This window comes from Rhodotorula graminis, assembly GCF_001329695.1.
Source record: "Rhodotorula graminis WP1 unplaced genomic scaffold RHOBAscaffold_6, whole genome shotgun sequence".
Taxonomy (NCBI): Eukaryota; Fungi; Basidiomycota; class Microbotryomycetes; order Sporidiobolales; family Sporidiobolaceae; genus Rhodotorula; species Rhodotorula graminis.
This window is the reverse complement of record NW_017264933.1, coordinates 442,481-463,235: the sequence shown is the minus strand read 5'-3', so window position 1 is coordinate 463,235 and position 20,755 is coordinate 442,481. Positions and strand designations below refer to the sequence as shown.

The 20,755-nt window shown below is 69.0% G+C and overlaps 8 protein-coding genes across 8 annotated transcripts; 2 read left to right on the top strand and 6 right to left on the bottom strand.

Annotated features, from left to right (window-relative positions):
• Positions 1 to 104: 104 nt before the first annotated feature.
• On the bottom strand, positions 105 to 3,349 carry RHOBADRAFT_36119 (glycosyltransferase family 39 protein; the record flags this gene model as incomplete). The annotated part of the gene is given in 11 exon segments (XM_018413332.1): positions 105 to 547; positions 621 to 950; positions 1,035 to 1,278; positions 1,298 to 1,626; positions 1,715 to 1,898; positions 1,979 to 2,141; positions 2,207 to 2,315; positions 2,385 to 2,611; positions 2,702 to 2,779; positions 2,856 to 2,971; positions 3,115 to 3,349. The coding sequence occupies 11 exon segments, from the start codon at positions 3,319 to 3,321 to the stop codon at positions 105 to 107; spliced, it is 2,430 nt and encodes an 809-aa protein (XP_018271317.1). The 5' UTR covers positions 3,322 to 3,349.
• Positions 3,350 to 3,466: 117 nt separating this feature from the next.
• RHOBADRAFT_36114 (uncharacterized protein) lies at positions 3,467 to 5,680 on the bottom strand (the record flags this gene model as incomplete). Its single annotated transcript, XM_018413331.1, has 6 exons — positions 3,467 to 3,857; positions 4,007 to 4,429; positions 4,495 to 4,757; positions 4,846 to 5,196; positions 5,384 to 5,539; positions 5,617 to 5,680. 6 exons carry the CDS (start codon positions 5,678 to 5,680, stop codon positions 3,666 to 3,668), a joined length of 1,449 nt encoding a protein of 482 aa, XP_018271316.1. The 3' UTR covers positions 3,467 to 3,665.
• A 400-nt stretch (positions 5,681 to 6,080) lies between these two features.
• On the bottom strand, positions 6,081 to 7,867 carry RHOBADRAFT_53263 (uncharacterized protein; the record flags this gene model as incomplete). Its single annotated transcript, XM_018416755.1, has 3 exons — positions 6,081 to 7,127; positions 7,203 to 7,533; positions 7,599 to 7,867. 3 exons carry the CDS (start codon positions 7,865 to 7,867, stop codon positions 6,081 to 6,083), a joined length of 1,647 nt encoding a protein of 548 aa, XP_018271315.1.
• A 94-nt stretch (positions 7,868 to 7,961) lies between these two features.
• On the top strand, positions 7,962 to 8,321 carry RHOBADRAFT_43753 (uncharacterized protein; the record flags this gene model as incomplete). Its single annotated transcript, XM_018414285.1, has 2 exons — positions 7,962 to 7,987; positions 8,069 to 8,321. The coding sequence occupies 2 exons, from the start codon at positions 7,962 to 7,964 to the stop codon at positions 8,319 to 8,321; spliced, it is 279 nt and encodes a 92-aa protein (XP_018271314.1).
• A 119-nt stretch (positions 8,322 to 8,440) lies between these two features.
• RHOBADRAFT_66360 (uncharacterized protein) lies at positions 8,441 to 10,609 on the bottom strand. The gene is made up of 6 exons (XM_018418952.1): positions 10,287 to 10,609; positions 10,101 to 10,168; positions 9,946 to 10,035; positions 9,111 to 9,783; positions 8,913 to 9,009; positions 8,441 to 8,822 (listed from the first exon to the last, which is right to left on the bottom strand). The coding sequence occupies exons 1-6, from the start codon at positions 10,590 to 10,592 to the stop codon at positions 8,542 to 8,544; spliced, it is 1,515 nt and encodes a 504-aa protein (XP_018271313.1). The 5' UTR covers positions 10,593 to 10,609; the 3' UTR covers positions 8,441 to 8,541.
• Positions 10,610 to 10,902: 293 nt separating this feature from the next.
• Positions 10,903 to 12,753, bottom strand: RHOBADRAFT_53260 (uncharacterized protein; the record flags this gene model as incomplete). The annotated part of the gene is made up of 10 exons (XM_018416754.1): positions 10,903 to 11,019; positions 11,082 to 11,190; positions 11,250 to 11,342; positions 11,463 to 11,522; positions 11,752 to 12,074; positions 12,123 to 12,144; positions 12,213 to 12,274; positions 12,349 to 12,462; positions 12,521 to 12,591; positions 12,662 to 12,753. 10 exons carry the CDS (start codon positions 12,751 to 12,753, stop codon positions 10,964 to 10,966), a joined length of 1,002 nt encoding a protein of 333 aa, XP_018271312.1. The 3' UTR covers positions 10,903 to 10,963.
• Positions 12,754 to 13,329: 576 nt separating this feature from the next.
• RHOBADRAFT_53259 (uncharacterized protein) lies at positions 13,330 to 18,270 on the top strand (the record flags this gene model as incomplete). The annotated part of the gene is made up of 4 exons (XM_018416753.1): positions 13,330 to 13,567; positions 13,642 to 14,991; positions 15,059 to 16,176; positions 16,251 to 18,270. The coding sequence occupies 4 exons, from the start codon at positions 13,330 to 13,332 to the stop codon at positions 18,186 to 18,188; spliced, it is 4,644 nt and encodes a 1,547-aa protein (XP_018271311.1). The 3' UTR covers positions 18,189 to 18,270.
• A 51-nt stretch (positions 18,271 to 18,321) lies between these two features.
• RHOBADRAFT_53258 (uncharacterized protein) lies at positions 18,322 to 20,741 on the bottom strand (the record flags this gene model as incomplete). Its single annotated transcript, XM_018416752.1, has 3 exons — positions 18,322 to 19,392; positions 19,478 to 20,446; positions 20,711 to 20,741. The coding sequence occupies 3 exons, from the start codon at positions 20,739 to 20,741 to the stop codon at positions 18,452 to 18,454; spliced, it is 1,941 nt and encodes a 646-aa protein (XP_018271310.1). The 3' UTR covers positions 18,322 to 18,451.
• Positions 20,742 to 20,755: the final 14 nt, after the last annotated feature.

Here is a 20,755-nt window from a genome sequence, read left to right as displayed (position 1 = left end):
GAGGACAGTGCCGCATGCGCATCTCTCTCTCTCCCACTGCCGCAAGCGCACCGACTCGACAAAGAACGACCGAATTGCAGCCCAGTCGTCTATCGCTCGACGCCTCACTGGTCCTTGTCGCCGCCGCCGCCGCCGCCGCCGCCGGGCTTGCCCGCGTAGTGCAGGCTCCACGACGACAGCATCTTGCGGCGGTCGACCTGGTCGGGCGTCAATCCGGGCGTGCCGTACGTGAGCGGGCGCAGGAACCAGTAGTTGGCGACGAGGAGCGTCGCAAACGCGACAAAGGCGACCTTCATGGGCTTGCCGACGACGGCGCGCTGCCGAGGGCGCCGGCGCGTCGAGCGCCCGGCGACCGACACCGGGTAGTTGACCGAGTCGCCGCAGAACAGGAAGTGGAACACGACGCCGGCGACGAGGGCCGACGTGACGTGCGCGGGGAGGTAGTGGTGCAGGAACAGCTGGCGCGACATGGTGAAGAAGGGCGCGTAGTGGAACAGCCACGCGACGAGGAAGAAGCCGCCGCTGTTGTACAGCCGGTTGCGGATCGCTGCGGACGAGGTCGGCGTGTCAGGTTGGGGGTCCGAGCGACGAGAGGGCGAGAGGGAGAGAAGGGGACGCACGAGTCGGGATGGGCGTCAAGCCTCGCCGGTGGGCGAGCTGGTCGGCCGCGAGGACGCCGACAAAGACGCTCAGGGCCATGATGCACGTCCACCACCCGACGACGTTGCCGATGAGGTACACCTGGGTCCTCGCCTCGGCGTCACCCGTCCAGAAGCTGATACCGCTCAGGAGGAACGGCCAGTTGACCGGGCCCGACGCGTACGGGTGCGAGTCGGTGAGGCCCGCGTTGTGCTGCAGCATGAGGATCTGCAACTCGAAGAACTTGCGCAGGAAGCTCATCTTGGCCGGCTTGCGCGCCTCCTTCTTGGGCCGCATCAGGTCGGGCTTGGCTGCGAGGTGAAGGGGGACGGCGTCAGGACGGTCCGGTCCTCGTCGAGGGGAGAGAGAGAGGAGGGGGGAAAGAGCCGACGCACCCTCGTCGTGGACGATTTCGTCGACGACCCAGTACGTCGACTTGTCGCGCAGGTTCTTGTTGCCGTTGACCTCCTGCTGCTTGTACGCCCAGTCGGGCAGGACCGGGTCCGTGTGGGTCCACATGGCGACGCGCGTCGGGACGTGCACGAGCTGGAAGTGGCCCGACTTGGTCATCCACTGCTGGCCCTCGTGCGCGCCGTCGACGTTGATGCGGAAGTGTGTGTCGGCGCGCTTGGTCGCGCACTCGTCGTCGGTCGCGCACTGGCCGTCCCCACGTCGTGAACTCGGTGTTGGTCGCGAGCGTCGGACAGGCGACGTCGTGCGTGAGGAGCGTCGTGTTGGTGATGACGTGGCGCAGCGTGACGACATCGTTGTGGCGCACGATGCGGCCGCGGCCCGTGTCGGGCAACTCGCGCGTCGGCTCGACGATCCACTGGTTGTTCGTGTCGTTGAACGGGTAGCCCGTCACCTGCTGCCCTTGCGACGAAATGCGGCCGTCGTCGTACTTGAGCGGGTACCGGTCCGGGTGCGAGTGCAGGAACGCCTTGGTGCCGCGGTGCTGGATCGTGAGAGTGTCGTAGTACCGGATCTCTGCGTGCGCGAGTCAAGGGGAAGACCGAGAGTCAGTCCCTGGTTCGACAAGGTTCCCGACTCGATTTCGGGAGAGCTGCGCACGCACCCTCGGCGAGCGCCGTCAACGGGCTGTCGAGCAGCGTCTGCTGGAACGCCGGGCTCATAAAGTCGTCGCCCGAGCCCGACCGAGTGAGGACGGCAAAGTGGACCCAGAACCAGAAGAGGTAGACGCAGGCCGGCACGAGGATGAGGCCGACGACGCGAGCGAAGAAGTGCCGAGTGACGTAGTCCTGCAGAGGGTCGAACGCGCTGAGTCAGCTGCACGCTCGGACGACAGGAGGGAGAGATCGAGAGAAAGGCAGGGACGGACCATCGAGTGGCCGCGGCGGACGTCGAGGATGTTCCACAGGTCGACAATGACGGCGGTCCCGACGGCGAGAAACGCAAACAGGCCGACCATCTTGCACGAGATGGTGAGCGACAGGAAGACGCCCGTCAGGACGAGCCAGGTCCACCAGGGACGCGTAAACTCGCTGCGGGCGGGGACGAGCTGGTCAGCCCTGTCGGCAAGAGGGAGAGGAAGAGAGAGGACACGCACGAGTAGCGCAGCTTGTGGAACCGGATGTACGAGTAGAAGGCAAGGCACATGAACAGGATCAGGGGCGCGTCAAGGAGGATGAGCCGGGTCTGGGTGATGTGGGCGTTGTCTGCGACGGCGTGACCGAATCAGTGCACGAACCTCCCGCCGGCGTCGAAGGAGAGGCACGTGGACGCACCAAAGAGGACGAGGAAGGCGCTGAAGAGGCCGACGAGCCTCGGGTACCCGCTCTCGCGCATGATGGCATAGATGACGGTCGGGATGGCGCTGCCGAGGAGGGCCGGGAGGGTGCGCATGCCGACGTACGGCACCTTGTTCGAGATGTACGACTCGCCAATGTTGTCAAACTCGTAGTGGCCGTCGTACCCGATGAGCCAGCCCTGGAACGCGAGGAGGAGCTTGGCGCTGCGGGCGCAGAGGCGGGACGAGGTGGGTCAGCTCGTCGTTCCCCCTGCTTGCGCCTCTCTGACACGCACGAGGGAACAGGAAACTCACAGTGGAGGGTGGACGTCGAAGAAGTACTCTCGCCGCAGGTAGTAGCTCGCGAACTTGCCAAAGTGCACCTCGTCGAACCTGCGAGGCGGCGTGTCAGCGCTCCTGCTCGACCTCGTCTGCCCAGGACGCACAGAGAGAGAGAGAGAGGACGCACACGACCTGGGCGGGAAAGTCGATGTGCCAGAAGCGCACAATGGCCGCGAGGACGAAGACGAGCGCGAGGACGGCATAGTCGACCCGGTTCGATGACGGCGGCTCCTCGACTGAGCCCTGCGTGCACGTCGGGGGAGCTCCTGCAAGGTCAGTTTCGAGGTCCCTGTGCGGCGTGCAGGCCGCTCGACGCGGTTTCGACGTCGCCCGAGGCGGTGTCGTGGCGGCGGGTCCGAGGGGAAGCGAGATGGGTGGGGACGCACCTTGTCGAGGAGGTAACCCGGCGCGGCGGGCTTGCCAGCCGAGCCAGTCGTACCAGCTTGGACAGGCCAGTCGTCGGTGCGCTTGTCGAGGCGCGGGTCGAGCTGCGGCGGGCCGGGCGAGGTGTCGCGCGACGACAGCGACGACGAGGGCTGGGGCTTGCGCTGCAGGAGCCGGTCGGCCTGGGACGCCGTGGAGGTCGACTGCATGGCTGCAGGCAGGGGCAGCAGAGCCAGCGTGGGCGGCAGTGTGGAGTGCAAGAGGCGAGGACGTTGCTCTCCTCCCCGCGACCTCTGGCTCGCGCCAAAGGTGATGAACTCGAGCTGCCTCTCTCGCCCACGCAACAGAGAATGCGAAAGCTGCATAAGGAACATTGCGACTGCGAGAGTATAAGACCGCGAGACTCGTCCCCCGAGGAAAGCTCCCTCCTCCGTCGTCCAGCGACCACGCCCCTCGTCTTCGTCCTCTTCCTCCTCCTCCTTCTAGTCCGTCCGTTCTCTATCCTCCTCCTCCTACTCCTCTACCGTCGATCGTCGAGCGGGCGCTCCACGCTCTAGGCGATCTGCTGCGCGTCGGGCGCGTTGTTGCCGTTCTCGACGACGTCGGCCTTGCCCTCCTGGCCGCGCACCTTGTACACGCGGCGGTGCTTGCCGTCGCAGTGCGCGAGGTAGTAGGCGCCGACGGGGATGTCCTCGATGCGGCCGGCCGGCGTGTAGTCCGAGATGTTGTGCTTGTCTTCCCGGAGCTGCTCAGAGAGAGAGAGGGGGGTGCGAGCGGGAGGGAAGGGTGGTCGAGGAGGTCGAGGGAAAGAGGGGGAGGGCGAGGGGAGAGAGCTCGTGTCAGTCGACTCGACAAAGGCGACGAGAAAGGAGAGGAGGGAGAGGCTGGGCGCACCTGGAGCGCCTGGACAAACTCCTCGCACGGGCGGACCTGGTTGTTCTCGAGGCGCTGCTTGAGGTCGAGCTTGCTCTGCATCTCGCTCGTGTCGCCCTTGACGCGCAGCGAAAAGAAGCTCGCGGCGAGGCCCGACCCGTACGAGTACATGGCGACGCGCTTGCCCTGGAGCGTCGCCGAGTCGACGCCGTCGAGGAGCGACGCGAGCGCGCCGTACAGCGACCCGGTGTACATGTTGCCGAGCTTCTTGCTCGTGAGCGTCGCGGGCCCGACCTTGGCCTTGAACTCGGCCGACGACAGCGCCGTGAACGTCTTCTCGACCTCCTTGTTGAGGACCGTCGTCGCGCGGTCGAGCTCGCCGAGGTGCGCCGGGACCGTTGCAAACTTGTCGGCCGTCGGGTTCGACAGGTAGTCGTTGTACAGCTGTGTGCGCGTGCGTGTCAGTCGGCGGGCCACACAGCTCGAGGGGAGAGGGAGGCTGGACGCACGAGGCGGGCGTAACCCTTCTGGACAAGCTTGCCGTACGGCGAGTGGAAGCACGCGTAGTCAAAGTCGTCGAGCGACACGTCCTTCTTGTCGCCCTTGGCGTTGCCGAGGCGGCGCGACTCCTTGAGGCGGAAGTGGTCGTACGACGTCTCGAGCGCGGTCGGGTAGCACGTCTGCGTCAGGGGTCCGTCGACCTCGGGGTACTCGGACGACAGGTGCGGCTTGTAGAAGTCGTACACGTTGGCCATGTGGGTGCCATGGACCGCTGCAGGACCGGGAAGAGAGGGGGCGGGGGCAGGGTCAGGTGGTGGTCGGGGCGGGGAAAAAGGGCGACAGGAAGGCGAGGGACGCACGCTCGAGGACGAGGGGAGCGTCAGGGCCGATGAGCATGGCGCACGCGCCGGCACCGCCGACCGGGCGCGCACCGCCCTCGGCGTAGATGGCAATGTCGCCCGCGACGACGAGCGCGTAGCGGCCGTCCCAGCTGCTCGACTCGACCCAGTTGCACGCGTTGAAGAGGGCGGCCGTGCCGCCGTAGCACGCGTTCTTCGAGTCGATGCCCTCGATGTCCGAGTTGCCCGGGAACAGGTCCATGAGGATGGTCTTGACCGACTTGCTCTTGTCGATGAGCGTCTCGGTGCCGACGTCGATGCGGCCGATCGACGACGGCGGGATGTCGTACTTCTCGAGGAGCGACTTGGTCACTGCGCGCAGGACGAGACGAGGGTCAGTGTCGGGTCGTCGACGGGTGCCGAGTCCTCGCTCGCTCGGCACAGGGTCGGGTCGCCCGAGTGCGCCTCGTTCGCTCGAACGCCCTCGCTCCGCCCTGTCTAGGTCGTGCCGTGCGGCTTCACGGCGACACGACCGCGAGAGAGGGAAAGTGGGACGCACCCGAGAGGAGGAACGAGTTAATGTCCTCTCGGTCGTCGCAGAACGCCATCTTCTCCTGGCCGAGGCCAATGGTGTACTTGCCAGCGGCGACGCCATCGAAGCGCTCGAGGTCGGCCTCGTCAATGCAGCGCAGAGGGAAGTACAGGTCGATCGCGTCTGCGGGTTGGGGGAGGCGGTGGAGGTCAGCTCGAGTCGAGGCGGGGAGGAGGGGGGCAGAGAGAGAGGGGACGTACGGATGCCGACGTTCTGAGGGCGGGTGGCCGGGTTGGGCGCAAAGGGCTGGAAGCGCGACGACATGCTGAGGTAGAAAGGGCGGGCGAGGTGGGTGGGCAAGGGCGAGGCGACGACGGCGAGGGGTGCGAGGGAGCTGGGGGGGATGCGCGGTTGCTGGTAGAGAAAAGGCACTGAAGCTGGACTGCGAGAGAGGCAAAGCACGGAGCCGGACGGGGTGAAGAAAGACGAGAGGAGGCGCGAGCAAGCTGTTGCCCTCGTTCGACCGCGGCGGCGAGCCCGCTTTCGACGCGTCGCAAACTGCGAGACTCCTCTCTCTCTCTCGCGCGCGCACGAGTTGGAATGCGGGCCATGGTCGTACGATGCAACGCAGACCGAGATGCGACCGCGTCCCGTTCCACCTCGTCGACCCACTCCGACCTCGACCGACTCGCCGCAGCTACGCCCGGACCCCCCTCGACCGCGCTCAGAACCTGCTGCCCTCTGCGGCCCTCGGGAACGCCGTACACTCGCGCACGTTGGTCTCGCCCGTCAAGAGCCCGACGAGGCGCTCCCACCCGAGGCCGAACCCGCCGTGGCGCGTCGTGCCGTACCGCCTCAGGTCGACGTACCACCGGTACGCGCCCTCGTGGTCGAGGCCGTGTGCGTCCATGGCCGCAACGAGTTGCTCGCGGCGGTGCTCGCGCAGGGACCCGCCGGCGAGCTCGCCCACGCCGGGCACGAGCAGGTCGAAGCACGCCGTCGTCTGGCGCCCGGCTCGTGCGCCCGCCGCCTCGCCGACCGAGCTCGCACCCGACGCCGCCTCGTTGGCGAGCATGTAGAACGGCTTGAGCGCCGACGGGTAGTCGGTGACGAAGAGCGGTCCTCGGACGTGGTCCTCGGCGAGCCACCGCTCGTGCTCGGTCTGCAGGCCCGCGCCCCACACGGGCGCAAACGCGAACGCGCCCGGGTGCGCCGCCGCGTGCGTCGCGAGGAGCTCGACCGCGCGCGTGTACGACAGGCGAGGGTACGGCGCCGGGGCGAGGAGCGCGGCGTACTGGGCCTCGAGCGCGGGCGCCTGGGCCGCAAAGTGCGCTTCGACGTCGGGTTGGGCGCGGACGTGGGTCGCGATCGCGCGCACGGTCGACTCGGCGATGTGCATGACCTGGTCGAGCGCGGTCGGGACGTCGGCGTCGAGGAAGGCGGCCTCGGCTTCGAGCATCCAGAACTCTTGCAGGTGCCGCGACGTGTCGCTCTTCTCGGCGCGGAAACAGGGCGCGAACGTGTACGCGCGTTGGAGCGACGACGTGACGGCCTCGAGGTGGAGCTGGGTCGACACGGTGAGGTAGCGAGAGGGTGCGGGTGGCGGTGCGGGTTTGGGCGAGTCGGCGGTCGAGGCTGGAGGTGCGGGAGGTGCGGTGCTGGCGGGTGCGGGTGATTCAGGTGCGCCCTCGACGACGCGGAACACCTCGCCTGCGCCCTCGCAGTCGGACGACGTGATGATGGGCAATTCGACGCGGACGAAACCTTCTCGCTGCGGGCGGTTCTTGCGAGAGTTAGTGCGCCGTCGCCGAGAGAGGGGCAGAGAGAGTGGAAATCGCGAGCACACCCGGAAGTGATCAGAGAGGGCCCAGTTCATCTCGCTGCGGACCCGGAGCATGGCCGCCGGCCCGTCCTTCCTCGGGCGCAGGTGCGCGTTGCGGCGCAGGACGGGCAGAGGGATGCCCTGCTTCGTGTTGGGCATCGGGTACGTCTGCGACAATGCGATTGTGTCAGGCAGACGTCGAAAAGGCGAGAGCCAGTCCAGAGGAACGAGGCGCACCTCGGCGTCGCTCTCTCCGACGAACGTGACTTCGTCGACCTTGAACTCCTTGGCCTGGCCCTGCCCTCGACTGTCGACCCACGCGCCGCGCAAGCTTGCCGAGCACCCGACGGTGAAGCTGCGAGACACAGAGAGGGTTAGTCCACGGCGGACGAGAGGAGAGAAGGAGGAGGAGGAGCGCACCCGTCGTCGAGGCCTTTAGGGAGGACGACCTGGACGCCGCCGACCTGGCTGCCGTCGCTCAAGACGGCGAACGAGACGTTCTTCTGCCTGCGGACCGAGCGGATCCAGCCGCTGAGCGTGTCGGGTGCCGGACCGGTGCTGGACGAGGCGGCCGCGAGCGAGGCGGCGACGGTGGTCGGGAGCGGCGGTGGCGGGTGTCGAGCGCAGGCAGACGAGTGCAGGTGCCTCGCTGGCGGGATTAGAGCTGGCAGGCGTGGTCGGGGAGCCATGCTGGGACGCACAAGACGAAGGAGCAGATGAGGACGAGCGACGACGACCGAGCAACTCTCTAGTTACCTCGTCTCCAGCTCTCTCTTGCTCTGCATGCCGCGCCTGTACCTCATCTCCAAGTGCGTCCAACCACCCTCGCCCTGCGGCCTCTCGGACCAGAGCTCACCCGGCGTCCTCGCCTTCCTCTCTCCTCGCCGCAGGTGGGGCGACGTGCTGCTCGGCGCAACCACCGGCATCTGGGGCTACTGGCTCTACGAGCGTCGCCTCCACCGTCCCGACGGCGAGCGCCTCGCCGACCTCGTCCGCTGGAAGCTTGACCAACGCGCGACCCTCGCCGCCCTCAAGGCGCCGGCCACCGCCACGAGCCAGGCCGACCAGGACGGGTGGGACGAGCTCGAGCGCGAGCTCAGGCTCAAGGAGCAGGACGCGCTGCGGCAGGGCGTACGGGCTTGAGCCGGGGCGTGGGTTCTCCGTGCAGGTGCTTCCTCTCTCTGTGCGCTCGCTCTTCCTCCTCCTCCTCTCTCGCAACGCGCAGCTCACGGCCGTACCTCTCCCGCTCTCGCAGATGTTGTAAAGATGACCATGTCCAGATTCCAAAGCCTCGAGAGCTGCCCGTCAGAGAGAGAGTCTAGAAAGCGCGTTCGAGTACAGTAACCTCTCGGTCTAAAGAAAGCTACGACGGCCGCTCGACAAGCCTCGTCTCGCCGCCGTTCCACGCCGCGACCCTGAGCTCGGTGAGGAGCGACACCTGGCTGCCGCTCGTGCCGACAAAGTGGGCGCCGAGCGACAGGATGGCCTGGTCGACGACGGCGTCGGCCCAGGGCGCCGCCTCGCCGTACCGCGCGTCGAGGATCGCCTTGGTCCCGAGCGCACGGTGGTCGACCCGGTACCACCCGAGGGCGTCGATGGCGCCGAGAAAGTCGCCGTCGTCCTGCTCGTCGGTCGTGACGAGGACTGCGAGAGGGCGCCGAGGGGAGGGGAGGCAGTGTCAGAGCGAGCGCTAGAAGGCGGTGTGCGGGAGAGAAAGAGGGAGAGAGGACGCACTCTTGGTACCAGGAGGAGAGAGGTCGAGGAGCGGCTCGAGCTTCTCGATGTAGCGGTCGACCGTCGGCGTGCAGTTCTCGCCGGCCGAGCACCATGACTGTGCGCGTACGGAGGGGAGAGGGGAGGAAACAAAAGTCAGTGCTGCTCGTCTCGCACGGCGTGTGAGAGGGGAACAAAGGGAAGGAAAGGGGAGCTCGCCTTGAAGTCGCCTCGGCGGAGATGGATCGTGATGAGGTTCTTGGGGACATAGTCGAGCCCGAGCGTGTGGTGCGTCGCGTTGAGCGCAATGTCCCAGATGCCCGGCGCAAAGTCGACGTACTGCCCGACGGCCCACCACTCGGGGTGCGTGCCCCTCGCCGAGAGGGCGAGCATGTCCTTGAGCTCGCCGGCCTCGCGCTGCTGCCCGCGAAAGCCCTCGTACCACGCCCAGCCCGTCGTGAGGGCGCCGGCGTGCGCGAGGTCCCACAGGCTGCTGTAGCACAACAGCTGCGAGTCGAGCATGTTGGGCGGGATCTCGCGCCCCTCCTTGTCGGCAAACTTGCGCAGCCGCTTGAGGCGGTCCTCGTCGTCATAGTCGAACAGCGTCAGGGCCTCGACCGAGTTCTGCAGGTGCCCGCCGGGCCGAGGCACGCGCCAGATCGTCTGGTCGAGGTTGTGCTCGTCGAACGACCGCCCGCCCTCGAACGAGTTGACGCCCATGTAGCACCCGATCGCGTCGCGCTCGGTCGTCGCGTGGGCCCGGTCGAGCGGCTTGACCTCGTCCCAGAAGACAAAGAGCGCGCCGTGCTCGCGCCGGTACTTGCCAAAGTCCATGAGCAGGTCGGCCGTGATCATCGCGTCGCCATAGTGGTCGGCGTCGCGGAAGCTCGGGCTGTCGCGGGGACGTTTCGGGGTCGAGTGGACGAGGCGGGAGAATCGCGGGGACGGCGAGACGGGGTGGTGAGAGAAGGAGGGAGAGGAGGGCGGCGAGAGAGGGTCAGGGTCCCGGCCTCCAGAGTTCGACTCGATCCAGAATCGCGAGCGAGGGACGCACATGATGGCGACACGTTGAGTGAGGTGGGCGAGGTAGAGCTGGCTCAGGACGGTGAGGAACTGGCCGGACCAGCCGCTCCAGGTGTCGAGGCTGTGAGGGAGGCGAGGGTCAGCTCCTCGGGCCGAGATCGTTCAGGGTACTCGGCGCGTGCTCACGTAAGGTATCGCAGATCGGGTCGGAGCGCATCGTGGTATGACCGTGCTGGTGCCGCCGACGTGAGAAGCTGTAGGACGAGGAGGTGGAGGTGAGCGCGGTCTCTAGCCACACGAGCAGAGCCGACCTTGCTCGCGCAGGGTCGTCTGCCCCGCACACGAGGGAGAGAGAGAGACAGCTCGACGCACCGTCGTCGCGTTCGGCGCCGTCCCTGCCCTCGCCCCCACCCGCACCAAGCTGGGCGGCGGGCCAAACACCTCGCGCCTCTCCTCGCGCCGCCCACCGGTGAACGTCCACAGCAGCAGCACGAGCGCTGCCGCAACGCCGCCGCCGACCGCGAACCGCCTCGTGCGCTCCTGCTGGCGCCGCTTGAGGGACGACGCTCGCCGGAGGCCTTGCGGCGGCGAGATGCGCAGGTCGCCGCGCGCCTTGGCCTCGGGGTGGCCGAGCTCGACGTCGTGAGAGCTCGAGGCGAGGCTCGTGTACGGCGCCATGGCCAGCTTGTGGCGAGGTGAGAGGGCGGGCGAGAGAAGCTTGGCGGCGAGAGCAGCTCCGAGGACGCAGCCGACTTGATTTTCCGAGACCTCTGGCTTGCCCGGTCAAGCTGTAGGCGCTGGTGCAGCCCACAGAGAGGGCGTAATCACTTGCGAGGGCCGTCCGGTCGGTACTGCTCGCGCTTGAGCCGCTCGCAGTCGGACCTCGCGACGACCTTCGCAAACGCAAACGACGTCGACGGCTGGCTCCGCTCGACAGCGCGCTCTCGAGTCTCTCTGCGCCGCCGTAAGGCTGCGCTCGTCGAACATGATGAGGGCACCGAGCCTGCAGTACAACACGAGCTCGCAATGCTACCTCTGCGCCTCCTCCCTCACCGCCGCTGCGACCACGCCGCTTTGACGATAGAGTAGACGGGCAGAGTGATCACTGCGACACCAGAGAAGGGTGAGCTTGAGTTCGGCTGGAGGAGGCAGCGAGGAGGGACCCACTGAGCGCGGAAAAAGTCTGGCCGAACGACCAGCTGAACTCGCCGGCCGCGAGGACGTTCTGGTTGGCGGCGAGGAAGTAGACCGAGAACGACACGACCATCCACACGAGCTGCTCGGGAGAGACGGTCAGGTCCGTCTCGGTGGGTCAAATGGGCGAGAGGGACGCGCCCAGATGAGGAACGAGACGCCGAACACGAGTCGAGGCGAGCCGCTGTAAGTCGTGATGACATCTCGATGCAAGGCGTCGGCGACGTCGCGCATCTGTGTGGCGTGGAGGAGGCGACGCGGGACGAGGGCGAGAGGGAGGAGGAAGGTCGGGCACGGGCCGTCAGAAGATGCGGGTCGTCGCGCCCGTGGAAAGAGGGGAACGAGCGGGCTCACGAGGTGGTTGATGACGGTCGCGATGAAGATGGCGACGCCGAGCATCATGAAGCCGATGTCCTGCGCGATGCGAGTGGGTCAGGACGGGCGGCAGAGGACGAGGGCGAAGAAAACGGGGACGTGCGGCGTAAAGAATGAGCGCTGCGGCCGAGCCTGCGTGCGAGTGCCGACTCAGTCTCCGAACGTCGCTAGAGGCGCACGAGGAGGACAAGGAGGACGTACCGAGGCCCTCGGTACAGTTGGGCTGGGCGAGCGTGACCCTCGTCCCGCCCGTCGCGCCTCCCAGCACGCCCAAGAACAGCGCCGCGCCCCAGATCAAGACGCTCGCTCCGAATCCGACGTACAGGGTCCAGTGACTGCCCAGGATGCCGCAGCACGGCGGGCGCGACCCGCCGAGGTCGAGCACGAGCGACGGGTTGTCGTCGATGACGCGCGCGAGCCGCCTGCGGCTCAGGCGGCCGCGCCCGCGGTGCCGCAGCGAGCGCTTGTCGTCGCTCGACGAGCCGTGACCGCGCTCCATCTCGCCGAGGACGTCAAGGACGAGTTGCTGCGCCTCGTCCTTGCGCTCTTGCGGCGACTTTTGGCCCGTGACGGCCCAGGGAGGGCTGACGGCTGCGATGCGACGTCAGTAGGGCTGATTTGCGCCGCACGCCGACGAACCAATAGAGCGCGACGGACCTATCTGCCGCGAGGGAGCGAGGTGAGCTCGACTCGAGCGGCTCGAGCGCGAGAGGGAGAGTAAGGACTCACTGCCGCTAGGGGAATGAGGCTCGAGAAGGCGAGCAAGAGCGCATACGCCGCGTGAAAAAAGTCTGCGGACCGTCAAGCTGTCAGAGCGTGCGCTCGCTCAAGGAAGGGAGAGGGGGAGGCAGAGACGCGCCGAGACCGCTCGAGTCCGAGAGGAGGTAGCCCAGCAGCGACACGGCGTAGGCATTGGCCTGGATCAGGTTCGAAAGGAGCGAAGAAGGCGCAGATGCGGGCGCGATGGCGATGGCGGCGACTGTGCGAGGACGGCGAGGGTCAGTGCAGGCTCGAGGGAAAGGGGGCGAGGGACGCACTCGATGACAAGGACGAGAAGGCGAGCGAGATGTGCCCGCCTAGGCCGCTGATCCCGGCATTCGGGCAGATCCTGCAGGGCGTTGCGAAGGGGAGGTCAGCTCGACGGCCGGGCGAGAGGGAGGAAGAGGAACAGGACGAACCCGCAGCACACGCCATCGGCTGGCGGCGCTAGGCAGTACTCGGCCACCGTCATGCCCGGGCACAGCTCTGCGAAGAGGACGTCGGCCTTCATCGCATGGTCTGGCGCGGCGGGCGGGTCGAGAGGCGAGGTTGCGTCGCGGGGGCGCGAGCGGGCGAGAGACGGCGAGTGCGGCGTCGTCGTTGGCGACTCGTGCCAGTGCAGCAGCGAGGGTCTGGCGGCGTCGAAGGAGAGCTCTAGAGCTGCAGCGATTTGAGCAGGGCCAGCGACGGACGACGGACCGGACTCTCCGCGGCGGGCAGCGGCGAGCAGCGCAGGGGGCGCGAGCTCGGCTGCTCTACTGTAACTAGCGCGCGTCGCAGGGAGGGCAAGGTACACTCTGCGCAGCGCTGGGTGGCCGCACAGCCGGCGGCCGAGCGTGGCCGCGCCCGCGAGCGGAGGAGAGCGGCGGGGAGGGGAAGGCGCGGTCACGGCTCGAAAGCGCGCAGACTGGCCAGGGTCGCGCGTGCGAAGCAAGCAGAGCACTTTCCGCGAGCCATGAGCAGCGCAGGATGTGCCAAGCAGAGCTGTGGGAGAGCGAGCAAGGGAGACCGACCTCATCGCGTCCGGGCCCCTCTTGCCCTCTTCACACGACCTCTCGGCGCTCCCTGCAGCTGCAGATCCGCCAGCATGGCGTCCACACGCCTCGAGCACTGGTTCGCGTCGGTCGCGCCGGCCGAGCACGCGAGCGGGCTCGCCGTGTGGCTGTTTGGCCTCGAGCTGGACGCGCGAGACGACAGCAGCACGCCCGCCGCGTACGAGCTCGTCGAGCGCCTCGCCAAGCACACGTTCAAGACGGTGCGCGGCGGCGACCCCCTCACGGTCCAGCTTGTCGGGCCCCTCGACACGGCTCGCTCCAAGGCCGCCGGTGCGTCCTCGTCCTCTCCGCCTCCCTCTTCCGAGCTTCCAGCCCACCCTGACCAACTGCGGTGCCCGCGACAGGTGTCCCCGAGGCCTACCGCGAAAGCTTCGAGGCCGGCATCAGCGAGCACGTCGACACGCTCCTCCTCACCGCCCGCACCCTCCCGCCCCCACCTGTCGACCTCGACGCGGCCTTTCCTGTTCCTGCACCGCGCGACGCCCTCGACGCCGCCATCAACGGCACCGACCGTCTGCCCCGTTCGCTCTTCGACCTCGGTACGGGCTACCGTGCGCCCCACGACGTGCCGCAGAGCCGCTCGGAGCTCGCTGAAGAGCTGCGCCAGGCCAAGCTCCGCGCCGACAAGGGCAAGGAGCGTGTCGACGAGGACGGTGCCGAGGGCCGCGTCGTCCAGCCGGACCGGGACGAGGTCCGGCCGGCGGAGAAGGTGCAGGAGGCGGTCGAGGAGGAGGCGGCAGGAGGAGAAGGCGAGGCCGAGGACCGCGACCCGCCCGGCGACGCGCTCGACGAGCCCCTGGAGCGCGCCGACATGCCCACACCGACAACCGCCGTCGACACGGCTGCGCCAGAAGCCGTCCCTCCCGCCGCCGACGACCGCGCTCCCGCTCCCTCAGCCTCCACCGCCACAACAGCCCTCGCCTCCCCCTCTCCCGCCGGCCCCTCGATCCCGCTCCCGCACCTCTCGATCCCCTCCCTCGCGCCCACTTCGCGCTCTCGCCCTCAACCCCTCCCCCTCCCAGCGCGCGTCCCGAAACCCCGCCCCTTCCTCGCCGCCACCGTCTCGACCTTCTTCCGCAGCCCGACCTGGCGCACCGCGCACGCGCACTACCGCGGCACGTCGAGCGCCGTCGTCGCTGTCGAGGTCGCGATCGCGCGTGCGCTCGCGCAGGGGCTCGGCGCGCTCGGCGGCGCGGGCGGGCTGGAGGAGGACAAGGCGCCCGAGGAGGGGACGGGTGCGCCTGCGGTCGTCGAGCCGGCGCAGACGGGGCCCGAGGAGGTCGTTGGCCCGGTGGCGGCGGTCGAGGCGGGAGCGGCAGTCGAGGAGGACGGTGAGCGGGTCGAGGTCGCGGTCGTCGCGCAGGACGCGGCGCCAGAAGCGGTCGCGCCCGAGAGCACGGCCGCCGAGCCGGCTGTGGCCGAGGCGCCCGTCGTCGAGGACGTCGACATGTCCGGCGATGCGCCGGCACGCTCGCCGTCGCCGTCGCTCGTCGTTGCAGAAGCCGGTTCGCCGGCCGGTGCGGCAGCCGCCGGCGAGGACGTCGTCATGCGCGACGCCGACGACGTCGAGCAGGAGGTTCAGGAGGTCAAAAGGGCCGAGGAGGTTGGGCAGGGCGAGCAGGTCGATGAGCTCGAGGTGCAGGAGATCGAGGTCACGGAGGTTGTCGAGGAGGCACAAGCCGCCGCAGCATCTGGTGCGCCCGGCCTCTCTCCTTCACCTCTCATACGAGCTCTTCAACTGACTCGCACTCACGCACGCAGCTGCCGCTCCCGGCGACTCGCGCGCGCACCTCGCCTCGCCGTCACCATCCTCGCGCCACTCGTCCCCCGAGTTCCCCCTTCCCTCCTCCTCCGTCGGCTTCTCGTCCCTCTTCCACGACTCGACCGACGACGACGCCGACGCCGCCGCGTCCGCCGACCTCACCGCGCAGGCCATCAGCGACTTTGTCGAGCGCGACCTCGCGAGCAGCGTCGCCGACGAGGACGAGTACGTCGCCGAGCAGCTCCTCTCGGCGAGGACGCCGACTGCCGCGACGCCGACCAAGCAGCGCGCAGCCGCCGAGGTCCCCGACACGCCTACCGCGAGCTCGGCGCGCCCAGCGTCGGCTGCGCGCGAGCTCGTCCAGGCGCCGCACGAGCAGGTCGACGCGACGGCGCAGCCCGAGCCGCAAGGCGAGCAGCGTGCCGTCGAGCTCGTCGTCGAGGAGGAGGCGGTTGTGGTCGAGTCGAGCGAGAAGGGCGGCGCGCACGAGCCGCACTCACCGGTTCAAGCCGGCCCGTCCACGTCCGCTCTCGCGTCGGCGACTTCGCTCGAGCATTTCGCCACCTCGGGCGAAGCGTTCGCGATGCCCGTCGTTGCCGAGGAGGTGCGCGTCGAGGAGGAGCAGGAGCAGGAGCTCGCCGCTCCCGCGCCTTCCGCCGCCGCAGGCGCTGACAGCGGTTCGCCCGACGACTCGCCCGTCGAGGACGTCGTGCACGAGACGATCGAGGGTGTCGCCGAGACGGTCGCAGCAGAGCTCGTCGCCACGGCGGTCGGCGAGGCGGTCGAGCCCATCGCCGGCGCCGCCATCGGCGAGGCGGTCGCCGAGCTCGCGAGCGACGTCGCAGGCGGCGTCGTCGGCGAGGTCGTGAGCGAGATCGTCGACGCGGCGTCGGCCGTCATCGACTCGTTCGCGCAGCACTCGGCGAGCGCGGCCGGATCGGCGGCGGCGAGTGCGGCCGGGTCGCCTCGCGCCGCCACGCGCTCGAGCCCTCGGGCGTCGTCTTCCGTCGCGTCGCCGCCGAGGAGGCGGTCGCAGAGCATGCGCTGGGCGCCGAGCATCCAGGGTCAGACGGCCGTCGCGCAAGAGCCGGCCGGCGAAGCAGGGCGGGAGGGCACCGTGCGTCCTCATCTTCCTCTTTCCTCCTTCAGACATCCTCGAGCCGTCCTGACCTTCTCTCGCTCGCACAGCAGGCGACCGTCAAGACCAAGTCGCGCCGTTCTCTCGCCTCGACCTCGCCCTCCCGTCAAGGCGCCGACCTCGAGCAGGCGGCGGCGCAGCCCGCTCGCCCACCCGCCACCTCGGTCAACGGAGCATCGGCCGTGCCCAACGACCCGGCCTCGGCGCCGACGACCCGGAAAGCCCGTGCGCCGCCGTCGCCTCGCAAGGTCGCCCGCTCGCCGCCGCACGACGTCTTTGGCCCTGTCGCCACGACCTCGCCGTCGACTTCGGCTGGCCCTACTGCAGCCGTCGGCCGCAAGAAGGGTGCCGCCATCCACGACTCGACGCGTGCGTCGACGTCGTCGGCGAGGTCCGGCAAGGCGGCGCCGGCGCCCAAGCCTGTCCGATCGACCGGCCCTGCACTGCGTCGCAAGCGCAACTTCCTCGTCTTTGACGGCGTCGAGATCCCGGTGCGCTCGACCTCGCGCCCGTCGCGCAAGCAGGCTGTCGTCCCGGTCCGCGACCCGCAGCCGTCGACCTCGGCCGCTCCGGCGCCGCGCGCACGTGCCGGCTCGTCGAGCGCGCCTCGCTCGACCAAGCGCAAGCGTGAGTCGCTGTCGAGGGCGCCCTCGAACGGGCAGTCGCGCCAGCGCGAGCCGGTTGCCCCCTCGTCGAGGAGGCGCACATCGTCCTCGCGCGCCCTCGTCGCCGAGGCCGCCTCGGACTCGGACGACCCGCTCAGCCGTCCCGAACCGCTCGCGAGCACGTCGCGCGTCACGCTCGCGGCGCAGGAGAGCGACGGCGACGACGCCGAGGTCGCCATGATGCTCAGCCCGAAGGCCAAGACGAGCAACGAGCGGCGCCACGAGTCGTCGAGCGTGCAGCAGTCGAACGAGGAGGGGCAGAACCAGGACGTCGAGTCGTCGCCCGTCGTCGTCGCCCCGGCCTCGTCGTCGCGCAAAGTCAGCGGGCGCAAGCGCGTCATCCCGTCCTCGTCGCCGCCGCCAGTCGAGGACGCCGCTCCTCCCTCGAAAAAGCCGCGTCGCTCGGTCGCCATCGCGTCCCCTCCTCCTCCAGCCGACCGCCGTCCCGCTCGCCAGCCGTCGCTCGCGGGCACGGTCCGCTCGTCGGCCACCTCGAGCGCCGCGCCGCACCAGTCGCCGTCGACGCCGTTCACGCCGTTCACGCCGGCCACCGCGCCGCCGTCGTCGGCCACCGTTCGCGACAGCGAGCGCGAGCCCGTCGCCGAGTCGTCGTCGGCGCGCCCGAAGCGGGCGCCCAAGTCGGCCGACAGGTGGTGGGACCTTCAGCGCGGCTCGAACGCGGGCGGCTCGGCGTCGTCGGGCAAGAAGCGTGCGCGTGACGACGAGTACGACGGGGAGGAGGACGGCGAGCGCGAGGGCCAGCGCATGAAGCCCCGCAAGCCGGCCAAGCGCAAAGCTCCTGTCGCGGCGCAGCAGGCCGCAGCTCGCGCGAGGGCAGCGGCCAAGTCGGCGTCGAACTCGGTCCGCGCCGAGGACGACGACGAGGACGACGACGACGACCCGCTCAGCATGAGTCACGCACCCGCCGTCCAGCACAAGAAGCCTGCCGCCGCGCGCTCGCCGTCGCCCGCACTCATCGAGTCGTCGCCGCCCGTCGTCCTCGCCGCCACGGCCGCCGCTGCGCCCAAGCAGCGCCGCAAGCAGACCATCGACGTCGTCGTCCCCTCGCGCAAGACCTCGTCGTCGGCGCGCGAGCGCAAGCCGGCCGCCGCGCCGCCGCCTCCGCAGGGCCGACCGCGAGCCAAAGCGCGCGCGAGCGGCGTCGCGGCCGTGCACAAGGTCGTCGCCGCTGCTGCGCGGCCCAAGGTCAACGGCAAGGGCAAGGGCAAGGGGCGCGCGGTCGGGACGAGCGAGGAGGAGAGCGTGTTTGAGGCGTCGAGCTCGGAGGACGAGGGGAGCGAGGAGTCGAGCGAGGACGAGGACTGAGCGGCGGCGGTCGAGGGTGGATTCTGCTTGACGCAGATAGCTTGGGAGCAGCTTGAGGTGCAACGCTTGTGCCGAGAACGAGTCTCTCTCGCGAAAGAAAGCTTTCGAGAGAAGGCTCTCGAGGAGGGAGAGGGACGAGGGCAGACGACGCTTCTGAAACGAACGGGGATACAGAGACGGGCCCGAGCCCGAGAGAGAGAGAGGGGGAGACAAAGGACTTCTACGCTACGCCACGATGCCGACGACGACGATGGAGCCATCGTCTACTTCTTGTACTCGTACTTGTCCCAGCCGACCTGCTCGAGCGTCTCGACCTTTGCGAGCACCTCGTCCTCGAGCGTGTGGGCATAGTCGTCGAGTGCGCGCTGCAGCTTTGGCTGGTACGTGGCGAGGATGCGCACGGCGAGGAGGGCGGCGTTGGTCGAGTTGTTGATGCCGACGGTCGCGCACGGGATGCCCCTCGGCATCTGGACGATCGAGTACAGCGAGTCAACGCCGTCGAGGACCGAGGCCTTGACGGGCACGCCAATGACGGGGAGCGACGTCGCGCTCGCAATCATGCCGGGCAGGTGCGCCGCGCCGCCCGCGCCGGCAATGACGACCTTGACGCCGCGTCCGGCGGCGGCGTGCGCAAACTCCTCCATGCGCATGGCGGTGCGGTGCGCCGACACGATCGAGAGCTCAAACGGGACGTCAAACTGGTCGAGGACGACGGCGGCCTGCTTCATGACGGGCAGGTCCGAGTCGGAGCCCATGACGATGCTCACGAGCGGGTGTGCGCTCGCGAACCCGCGCCTCGGGCTGCATTCGTCGAGGCGCTCGGGCTCGGCGTACGACCCGGGGAGGAGCGCCGCGAGCTCGGCAATCTGGCGCCGCGCGTCGGCGTCCGACGTGCCAAGGACCGTGATGTGGCCCATCTTGCGACCGGGGCGGCAGCCCGCCTTGCCGTACATGTGGACGGCGGCGCCGAGCGAGATGGCCTTGGCGACGACGCCGTCGGGCCGCAAAAAGTCGGCCGACGCGTCCGACGAGTGGCCGAGGAGGTTGAGCATGGCGGCGGCCGGCGGCGTGAGGGCGATGGGCGGGAGAGAGAAGCCGAGGATGGCGTACAGGTGCGCCGTGTATTGCGACACGTTGCACGCCTCGATCGAATAGTGGCCAGAGTTGTGCGGCCTCGGCGCGATCTCGTTGAGGAGGAGCGAGCCTGGGTGGGTGCACGACCGAGTCAGTCTCGCAGTCTCACTCGCTCGACCTCTCGAGGACGCAGAGATAGAGAGAGTGGGGCGCACCGTCGTCCATGAGGAACATCTCGACGCCAAAGACGCCGACGGCGCCCTCGCCGAGCGCGTCAATCGCCCTCACGGCGTCGTCCTGCGCGCGCTCGTCGCCGCTCTTGCCCTTGACGGCCCTCTCGCCGCGCTGTGCGTGCCCGACGCCGCTCGTCGCACTCACAGGAGGGCGCAGCGGCGCGTACACGATGTGGCACACGCTGTCGCGGTGGATCGTCTCGACGGCCGGGTACGCGCGCGTCTCGCCCGACGCGCCTCGCACGACCATGACGGCCACCTCCTTGACGAACGGGGCAAACTTTTCGGCGTACAGGCGGTCGGCGAGAGGGCGGGCGCCCGGGGCCGTGAGCGACGACGCCGGGATGAGGGCGTCGAGCGCGGCGCGGACGGCGGCTGGGTCGCCCGAGCGCAGGACGTAGTTGCCGCGGCCGTCGTAGGCGAGGTGGCGCGACTTGAGGAGGTACGGGTAGCCGAACTGGTTACCGGCCTCGACGACGGCGGGCACGAGGCTCGCGAGCGGGTCGTCGGACGAGACGGGCGCGTGCGGGTCGGCAGAGATGGGGAGGAAGGGGGCGACGGGGACGCCGCGTTGGGCGAGGTGCACCTTCTGGAGGTACTTGTCCTGGATGGTGCGGATGACGCTCGGCGCGGGAAAGACCTGGATGCCCTTGCCCGAGCGGCCGCCGGTCGCGGCGAACTCGTTGGCGACCTCGTCGAGGGCGTCGACGTTGACGTGCTCGATCTCGACCGTGACGACGTCGACCTGGCGGGCGAGCTCGCGGATCTTGACGGCGTCGGTGAAAGCGCCGTCGATGTGGCGCAGCGGTGCGCTCGACGAGGCGAACGCGGGCAGGACCTGGGGCTGCGACACCTGCTTGGCGGGCGCCGTCACGTCCGGGTCGAGGGTGACGACGGGGATGGCCATGGGGCTCGCGGCCTGGAGGAGCATGCGGCCGAGCTGCCCACCACCTGCGAGAGTGTGCGACCGTGCGCGCGAGAGTCAAAGAGGGAGGGGAGGGGGGAACAGGTGAGCGTGGTGGTCTCTCGCTCGTGGGACCTGCTGTGCCGCCTCGAGTGTTCACAAGGACTGTGCACGACCGACCGGTCCATCGTCTGCCCGCCTTAGAGGCGTGTGTCGGCAGGAGAGCCAGTTGGTGGGCGGTGCAGATGGCGGTTGTCGGCGACGACGGCACGAGGCGGGTCGCGGGCTGGACAGAGAGAGGATGGACGGACCGAGTACGCCAATGACCTTGTCGTCGAGCATCTTGAGCGCGAGGA